Source organism: Chroicocephalus ridibundus, chromosome 3 (assembly GCF_963924245.1).
Source record: "Chroicocephalus ridibundus chromosome 3, bChrRid1.1, whole genome shotgun sequence".
Classification (NCBI taxonomy): domain Eukaryota; kingdom Metazoa; phylum Chordata; class Aves; order Charadriiformes; family Laridae; genus Chroicocephalus; species Chroicocephalus ridibundus.
In genome coordinates this window covers 68000228-68009772 of record NC_086286.1, presented here as the reverse complement: position 1 = coordinate 68009772, position 9545 = coordinate 68000228, and the positions used below count along the sequence as shown (strand labels likewise).

The 9545-nt window shown below is 47.3% G+C and overlaps 2 protein-coding genes across 12 annotated transcripts in view; one reads left to right on the top strand and one right to left on the bottom strand.

The window, feature by feature from the left end:
* Positions 1-2681: 2681 nt before the first annotated feature.
* On the bottom strand, positions 2682-4882 carry CCN2 (cellular communication network factor 2). Its single transcript, XM_063329586.1, has 5 exons — positions 4606-4882; positions 4242-4464; positions 3841-4092; positions 3410-3621; positions 2682-3086 (listed from the first exon to the last, which is right to left on the bottom strand). Exons 1-5 carry the CDS (start codon positions 4654-4656, stop codon positions 2790-2792), a joined length of 1035 nt encoding a protein of 344 aa, XP_063185656.1. The 5' UTR covers positions 4657-4882; the 3' UTR covers positions 2682-2789.
* A 366-nt stretch (positions 4883-5248) lies between these two features.
* Positions 5249-9545, top strand: part of LOC134513229 (uncharacterized) — a 45522-nt gene continuing 41225 nt past the window's right edge. For 10 of the 11 annotated variants that reach the window (XM_063329585.1, XM_063329581.1, XM_063329578.1 and 7 more), the window contains exons 1-2: positions 5249-5509; positions 5595-5833. In XM_063329585.1, the coding sequence (XP_063185655.1) occupies positions 5665-5833 (169 nt within the window). In that variant the 5' untranslated portion in view covers positions 5249-5509; positions 5595-5664. Of the gene's footprint in view, positions 5510-5594; positions 5834-8033; positions 8166-9545 lie in introns of all 11 variants that reach the window. The other variant, XR_010070343.1, reaches the window with a different exon arrangement.

Sequence of the window (9545 nt, the reverse complement as noted above, 5' to 3'; positions counted from 1 at the left end):
CTGATATCAATTTGTAAAAGAAGGCAGGGCAGGGTTGTTAATGAACGGGCTTGAGCAGCATCATAAACACCCCATCTCTTAAGGGCGCTAATCCCAACCTGCTGGGTATATTGTGCTTCTTTCTTCTGATCCCAAGAGCTTCTATAGTGATATCTATGAATGAAGTCCACGTATGTCCTGTCCTTGCTGGAACTACAAATGACGGTTCTCTTGTTATTTGGGGGTGGAGCCACAGCAGCGGTCGGACAACCAGGCCTTGTGGTTGTATGAGCGTTTGAAGTGTTTCCAGGGTGAACTGAACGGCTGCATCATATTCATAACCTGAAAAAAAAAGAAAAAAAATAGAGAAAAAATGCTGGAGAGTCTCAGGGAGTGTAAGAGCCAGAGGCTACCCAAAACTATTTCATATGGGACACAAAAAGCCACTTCCTCATGCCAGGAGAATTCCTCGTATTTTTTAGAGGAAGGGGAAATGCTTCTATGGCCTTGTGCAAAGCCTGGTGAGGCCACTGGCAAGACTCCCGTTGACTTCCCATTAGTTTGGGGCTCCGTTGGCCATCATTAGTCAAAGCTGGTGTTACACTGATTTGCTGCTAATGCTAGCTGAAATCACTGGGATTGGAAGGTGCTCAGGAAGGATGGACATTTTTGTAAGCTAACACTCTTTCACCACCAGGAAATTCCAGATTGAACTTGTTCGCCTGAAAAGGATTCTTGTTGGAGAGTATGTGTTTTTTCTGAAAACAAGAACTAATGCTTCTAGTGCAAAGGTTAATTTTAAATTCAGAGAATCCCCTCATCTTAATAAAGGGACAAAAAAAAAAATCTGTTATTAACGTAGGACCTAGCACAGGACTGAAGCTTTCCTTTTAGCTTTAGGGGGATGAGGGAAGTAACTTACAACTGTCCTTATACTGCTTTTTTGCTTATCTGAGAAGAACATTTGGACCACTATCAAAATGCGTAGCCCTTACAACGCTTCTCATCTCCAGGTCTGCAAGAGTTTGAAACAACGGACACTTCACCGACAGAACTGTCACATAAATTGATTTGCCACCCCCCCCCCCCCCATCAACTAGGAAGATAACCCAGGTATTTGCCATCCGAGTTCAGTGCTCTGTCTACCATGCCATACTAAGGTCTTAATTCAAGTAAGAACACATCGAAGTTAGCCCTACTCTGCATGAAGATCTTAAGAGGCCCCTTCCAACCTGTATTATTCTGTGATTTTTATGATATAATTCATTAGCTCTTCACCAAGAATTTTACTACCTTTTAGGCTTCTGGATTTGACTCTTAAGAGTCAGGAACCACTTTAATGTAGGTACTTTAAAAACCTTTTTCCTTGCCTTAGCTGAAAAGAATTTTTAACCAGTGGAACATTTCCATGAAATTAAAGTATGTTGCGTGGAGTATTATAGCAGGAGTTGAATACTATGGTGACCAGCTGGCTCATTTTAAAGTCACCATATATGATGCATGAGGAACCTGCTGCACTTTCTAATGCAATACCAGGCTTGGCAAAGCAAGCCTGGCCCTGCCTTCCAGTCTAAATTCACAAGCGTTAACAAACCATTGTTGGTTCACTAGTAACAGAATAAGTAACCATAAATCATTAGCTTATTCAAGAGTGTACATGCTTCTGGACAAAAAACCCCATCACGCATTACTCATTTCTCACGTAGTACAAAGACAAGCCCTTTTAGGAATATATAAAGTGAAAACTAAAGGTAAATGAAATACCAAGCCATTTATATAAAAAATATAAATACTTTATTTTCAACTAAAAAGGTGCAAACATGTAACTTTTGGTCACACTTCTCAACAAATAAACTGTCCAAAAAGAGCCATAGTCAAAGAAAGAAACAAATGCTCGAGTGGAAACACTGATGGTCTACAGAAGAGCCATTTTTCTTAAAGCCACTTGTCCAATAAAGTGGAAGTAAATGTACTTTGCCAGATGACTGCCTTGTAAAGATACAGGCACCTTATCTCTAATACTCTTCATCTTGATCTCAACTCACCATTTGGCCCTATCTGAACAATTTCCACTGGAGCATCTATTTCATGCTTTGAATGTATTGTCAGACAAGCTTTAAATCCTACCTATCTTGTTCCAAAACAGAAGGCTATCATTGAAATTTCAAAGCATTAAACAAAAGGCACAAAACTTTAAATTAATTTAGATAACTGTACAAATATATATACACACAGTATTTACAATATTAATAAAAAGTAGCTTGTTACAGGTAAATTAACTGCCACAAGCTGTCCAGTCTAATAGACATGATTCTGATTCTTGTTGACCAAGCCATATGAATCAGAGTGTCAGAGCTGAAACATTACCGTCCTGACTAACAGAACACCTTCTACTTAGCGCTTTGCTGGGCGAGGCTTTGCATTCCAGCTGTTGCTGTCACTAAACCAGCGCCAGCAAACACGCTAACGGTCTCCTTCACAATTGCACTCCTAGACGAAGCACGCTGTACCACGTTAAGGGAACATTTGCTTGAATCTGCTTTTGCTGCCTATTTCCCTTAACCCCTTCACACCACCTCATGAACACCATGTTCTGAAGCTGTGTCTTGCTGTGGTCCCACTGTCCGTTTTACCTTCTTCTTCAAACCACCACTTGGGGTCAGTAGAAAAATTGTCTTAAGTCACATGGAGCAGTTTGTTGAAATTAAAAAAAAAACTGATTTAAATACCTTGTGCTATTGAATCATGTTTACAAAATGAGATGCAAATCAGTTCAAGTTGAGAATCTAGTTAGCGTCTCCTTCTGGCTTTTATGCCATGTCTCCATACATCTTTCTGTAGTACAGAGACTCAAAGATGTCATTGTCTCCAGGGCAGTTGTAGTGGCACGCGCAGGTCTTGATGAACATCATTTTCCTTTTCATGATCTCCCCATCAGGGCACTTGAACTCCACGGGGAGGGTGGCTGTTCTGTGGGGTGTGCAGCAGCGCCCGTCAGTGCAGACACCACAGAACTTAGCTCTGTAGGTCTTCACGCTGGTGCAGCCAGACAGTTCAAACTTGATGGGCTTGGAGATTTTGGGGGTGCGAATGCACTTTTTGCCTTTCTGTTAGGATATAAGCGAACAGAACATGTTTAGAAGGTAGGCTTTCACATAGCATGAAGCTTGCAAGCTAAGGGTAAGCAGACAGGCTAATCGTTATTATATTTTCATTAACCAAGAGTGTCTTACATAGTGCCATAATGCAGCATGACAGAAAATTAAGAGCATTTAATTGTAAACTATTCACCACTGGGGCAAAACTGAAATTTGAAGGTAACCCATTTGAAACTAACTGCCTGTCAGAACTGCACATTTTTTGATAAGACGGTTTTTGCTAGCGGATGGAAGCATCCTAACAGATCACACATAAAGATGAGACTATTTACCTTGATGTTCTCCTCCAGGTCTGCTTCGCAAGGTCTGACCATGCACAGTCTACTCTGTTTCTCCAGTCTGCAGAAGGCATTGTCATTGGTGACCCTGGTCGAGATGCCCATGCCACAAGTCTTGGAGCACGCACTCCATTCGGTGGTCTGCACCAGGCAGTTGGCACGCATCATTGTTGGGTCTGGACCGTATGTATCTTCCAGTCTATAAGCTGCAAGGGACAGATAACCAGGATGAGACCACTGCCTGCTCTCGCGCTCTGCTAGAGGCTCTCTTCCCTTTCCTTAGAAATTCAGGCAGCCACACTTATCTGTGGGGTGACCCCACTAACTGCTGCGCTCCAACTGCCGGGGTGCCCTGCATCAACCCATCCCACTGCCTTCAACCTCCATGCAGGAGCGACTGCCACCCGCGGTGGGACCCCACTCACCAGCGAGAGCAGGTCCCACGGCGGTCTGCTCTTTGGCCTCGTCACAGACCCACTCCTCGCAGCACTTTCCGGGCAGCTTCACCCGGCGCGGGTAGGGGCAGTCGGGGCTGGGCAGGCGGACGTCCATGCTGCAGAGGGGCACGCAGCCCACCGCCCCGTCCAGGCAGGTGCACTGGTACTTGCAGCTGCTCTGGAAGGACTCGCCGCTCCGGTACACCATGCCGCCGAAGACACACGGGGCGCCGTCCCGAGCTGCGAGGGGGCAGGAGGCGGAGGGTGAGGCGGGAGGCGCAGCGGGACCCGGACGCAGCCCCGGCTTCCCCCTTCCCCATCCCGGCCAGGACCCCGTCCCTTGTCCCCCCACCGTCCCCCCGCCCCAAGGCTGGCGGCAGCCCACTCACCGGTGCAGACGCCGATCCTGCGGTTGGCGGGGGAGCCGAAGTCGCAGAAGAGGCCCTTGTGATGGTCGCAGGGGTCGCGCTCGGTGCAGAGCTCGCCCAGCTGCTTGGCGCAGACGCGGCAGCAGCCGCAGCCGTCGAGCACCAGGGAGACGCCGGCGGGGCAGGTGGGGCCGGGCCCCGCTCCGCACTGGCACTGCCCGCTGCACTCCTGGCCCTGCGCCTCCTGCGAGCGGCGGCGGAGGGGAGAGAGAGAGAGAGGGAGGAAGGGAGGGAGAGAGAGAGAAACGGAGAGAGCGTCAGGGCCGCCGCCGGGACCGCGCCGGCCGGGGGCAGCGGTGGCGGCGGGGCGGGCGGCGGCACTTACCGAGCTGAGGAGGGCGAGGAGAAGGGCTACGGCGAAGCTGACGGGGGCCATCCCGCTGCGGTCGTCGGCTTGTGGGCGGCGCGGCGTCGGGCTGCCCGGCAGAGGGGCGGCGAGCTAAGGCGAGGTGAGCTGAGGTAAGGAGGAGAGTTTCCCGCCGGGCGATTTCTCCTCAGCGGCGCTGCGGGGACGGGCCTGTCGCGGTGGGCGCTGGGCCGGCGGGCGGGTGTCTGCTCTGCTCTCCTCAGCTCTGCTCCTTCCGACTCCGGCGGGAGAGTGGCTGTGCGACTGCCGAGCTCCGGGCCGGCCGCCCCTTTATAAGGCGGCGGCGGGGCGGCCGCGCCAATGGGCTGAATGGGGCCGCGGACAAACAGCGACATTCCGCGCATTCCTGCGCGCCGCGCCGCGCCGCCCGCCCCGCCCCGCGCCGCCGCCGCCGCCCCGGAGCGGCCCTGACCCCTGACTCCAGCATTCCTCCGTCTGCAGCACCCCCCCCCCCGCAACATCCCCCCCCCCCGCCCCTTTCCTTCAGGTCTTTTTATTTTTCATCCCGATTTTTTTTGAATGTGAGTCACCGCCGCTGCCAGCGGCTCTCGGCCGTGTCCGCGTGTGTGTGTGTGTGTCCCCCCGCTTCCCCGGCAGCGCGTTATGTCGAGGCGGGCGGCGGGACGGGGCGAGGGAGGGGGCGGCGGGGCCGTTGCCAGGGGCGGCCGGGGGAATCCGTGATGTCCCGTCCTCGGTTCGCCCCGACCCCCTCCCGCCGGCGGAGGGGACGGGAGGCGGCGGGGTTCGGGGGTGGCCCGAGCCCACCGAGCTCCCCGGGGGCGACCGGCGGGGTGGCGGGGCCCGCGGCCCCGGGTGCCCGGTGGCGAACGGTCCCGGCGCTTCGGTACCACCAAAAAAAAAGGTATTAATTACGCTACCGGGTATAAATTGACACTGTGTACCACTGAATCATACTGAATATTTGTAATGTGTTCCTTCCCTAATAGATGCTCTCTATGAATAGAGAGAGTGCCTATTTACTCTGAAATATTTGGCACAGCGGACAGAGTCTGAAGCATGGAAGAAGTGGCTATTATTTTCCCACTGCCTGTGTGTGCAGCTGTCATTTCTGAGCAACATGTTCCTCGCACATCCCTGCCTCCCAGCCTCGCCGATGGTCCACCCCAGGATTACAAGAAGAAGAGACCGACATGCCACCGCACTCTGCCGAAATCTAAATGTTGTGGTTTGTATTTGACCGAACCCAAGACCTAAGCATTGTGGCTTGTATTAGATCATTGCAGATAACTGTTTTGGTTCTCCTTCCTTTTTTTTTTTTTTTTTTAACCAGGAGGATGATTCTTCCCCCACCTCCCCATGTATCATTTGAATATTCAGTGATGTCATGTTGTTTGACCTCTGCTTTAGTGCAAGGAATGCCAGTGTTTTGGCTTTTGACCTGTAGAAGTATGTTAGTGTTTAATGAGAGAGACCGGCTTAATGCATCTTACTAGGCTAACTGAAATCTGATGGATATCTTAAAAGATACCATCTTTTGCATGTAGACTTTCTTCCACTGACATACCCCCCCTCCTCTTTCCATCCCTCCATATGTAGGCATACCTCCATGCTATCACACAGCAATATGTATGCTGTATTGAGGGAAAAAGAAGCGTTTTCATGTAAAGCCCCAGTAGGATGTGCTGTACTGTAAAACTGTTATTTATATTCTGCCAGCACTGTACTTTGGCTGGTAAAGTCATTTGGATGTCATTTCTTCTTGAAATTCTCCATTAAAAGAAAGGGGATTGGCTCTGAAAGAAAAAAAAAATCCCAGAGGAACAGTTATGGTAAATAATATATGTTCCCAAACCCGTGAGGCCTCCCGAAATCTGTATTTACTTGAAGGACTCCAATGGCCTCAGTGCTGGGTAAGTAATGTGTACCAAACTATGTATGACATGCATACCAAAATGCAAATGTAACCAGGTAAACAGAATGCCTTTTTTAAATGCCTAAATATGGTAGGAGAACATCAGAGAGAGAGAGTCTCTAGACATGTTTTATAACTTTCCATGTAAGAGGTTTTTTCAGAGAAACAATTTTATTAAACAAAACCTAAGAATCTCACTGACAGAAAAAGTATGTTTAAAAGTAACAAACCACCAGAAAGCCAGGAAATCCAAAATTAAAGGATAAATCTGTTCTAAGCCCTCACACTGCGGGCCAAGTACAGCAAGCCCCATCCACTTGCTGCCCTGAGAAAAACGACTTAAATAGGCATTTGGACTTAACTAATTCTGGTCTCGCAGTACTGTGAATCGGGCATTAGCCCACTGAATTACAAGTCGTACCAGCCCATGAAAGCGAGTGAGAATCAGAGTCCATCAGATTTGCCTTTTTGTCATTTTGGTTTCTGTGCTGTTGGATGTGACTCATCGAGTACCTCGTTTGTGCATGTGTATTGTATGCAAAGGGGTGAAGAGTCCAACTGGTCTTCAGCTTATCCTTTCCAATGACTGTTTGTCATAGGCCGGAGAAGTACATCTTGGCATTGATGCATAAAATGGTTAAAATGCACTAATTTTGACTTCCATGCAGGTGTTTATACAGCACATGCTTTTAAGATAGTATATTTTTTCTGCTGAAACTAGGAATTCACTACACCGGCCTTGCAGACTTGTTTACACAGCTATATACGGTATGTGTGTGTCTACATCAGCTTCAGTTGGTGTAGTTCCTTTGGTGAAGTCTTGTAAAATGTACAGGTGTGGATATGCTACATTCCTCTCTTGTGTTTTTCCTTCTTTCTTTTTTCCCTCCTTCCCCCCTCACTTGATCAGATATCAGACATACTGAAAACCTGGCAAGACTACAGGAAAGTGGCTAGACTTGGAGTGTTTGTGTACTTAAAGAAAGAATCTTGCACATTTTCAACTTTCAGTCACAGATATTTTTTTAAAAGAGCAATTGGAGGTCTGAGCCAGCCCTCAAAGCGGAAATCAAAAGCTCCCAGAGAAACATACCCGAGGAATGTGAATCTGATCCAAGAACCATACGCAATGCACATACAGTACTGTCAGTCTTATAGGAAGTCTGGCCATATATGGACATCTGGACCCTGAGCTGTTTATCATCATGATAGGCTTGTAGCTGGCTTCAAACATTTCTGGCTTGCCTCAGGTTTAGTATGCCAGTTAGTCCCAAAATGCTTACCAGGATATTTTTTAAAAATTGTAATAAATATATCTCAAAATCCTGAGAGGTCTAGTTAAAGTTATGTTAGTAGACTTTTGCTTAAAATGCAGATTCCAAGCAAGACTTACTCTGCTAGCTCAGAAATAGACACAGAATAAAAATAAAGAGATCTATTCCATCGTGAATGTGGTTGCCTGGTATTTGTCTTTCTTAGAAGTCATCTGGTAACTTATTCTATGTATCTGTAGGCATAGAAAGTGCTCTGAAGTACACTACTTGCTGGACTTTACTCATCCTTTTCTGGAGGGACACGTGAGCTCATGAATCAGCAAAGGCAAAACAAAATAGAAAACTTCAATTCCCAGGAGCTGTCAAGCAAGGTATCCACGTTGTGCCATTTGTATTGCTTTGTTAGAGTGAGGCACGTGGCGCAAGCCTCCCGCTTTGGAGCCGTGACAGTTCACGTCAGCTAATCTTACCAATGAGAGGCATTAGCTCTTCTCCAAAGTGAACCAAAATATGAAGGCTGGGCGGTGCAGCGGATGGCATAGGGCCTATGGAAATGTTCGCTGCTGAACTGGTGGACCTAGTCCAAGTTCCTCGAGATACTGGGTCAGATTCTCTGCTAGCGTCAGTTGGGCAGATTCACTGAATGTACTGTTGGCCATCTAAATACTTGGACTTGAGAAGTCCAAGTCCATTGAGCTAAAGCTACTCATAGGTATGAGCAAAGCAAAACCATCAGATGTGATTCCCATTAGCAGATCTGAGTTCTGTTGTTTTCCATAATCATCGTTATTTGAACTGATGTCCTTTATGTTCTAATGTGTAATATTTTGTTACTTCTGGAGTCACTGAGAATGCCGCTTTAAGCTTTTGGCTTCGTTCTTAGAAAGTAGCTGGAGTTTTTTTATGAATGTGTGTGGTCTTAAAGCAGCAAATGATTGCTGGAAGTAGAATAATCTAAATGAGTACTCAAAGCACATGTAACACTGTATGAAAGAGAAATTATAAGACAAGGTCCTTTACCCACCAGTCCTCAGGTTCTGTATATCTGATTTTATTCTGGCAAATTTGCCATAGATCTTACCAGCACTGTAGGGAGCAGCATTCATTCTATCTGTGCAGAGGTTGGCTCTGTCCTAGGTTTTTGTGGAGAAGCGCAGAGCCCTTCCACAGCTTGTAAAGGTGAGCAAGGAGGGAAGAGACTTTCAGTTGTTTATTTCTCAGATCTGTCTGAGGTTTGCAACCTCTTTCAGTAGTGAGTCAACTAGTGTAGGACTGCAGTGAGTCACTAACCATTCCTTTGACAATTGCCCTATAAATGGTTAACAATTCATAAAAAGTGAACATCACTGGCTGGAGAGGAAACGTCGTCAGCGACTTGATTCAGAACATCCACCAAAATCCTTTGAGGTCCCTCTCTTAAAGGAAACACTTGGGAAAACAGCTGGAGGAAGACTTCCTCCCACTCTGTCATGGCTTATGCGTGCAGGATTTAATCAGATCTGCTTATTCTAAAATACATGTGACTTTATTTTCAGTTTTTCACCCTGCTTCTCTCAGGATCTGTCAGTGTAAATTTTGAGGTTTCATGGGTTTTTTCCCCCAAGCTGAAAGACATCAATGTTTAATTAAGACTTGACCAGATCAGGTACTTCACTTAACAAATGGAGTTTGCTCTGCCATAGACTATGGGATCTCTTAATTTATGTTGTAGCTGCTGTGGAGAATCCTGTGGGATACATTTGTCCATGTTG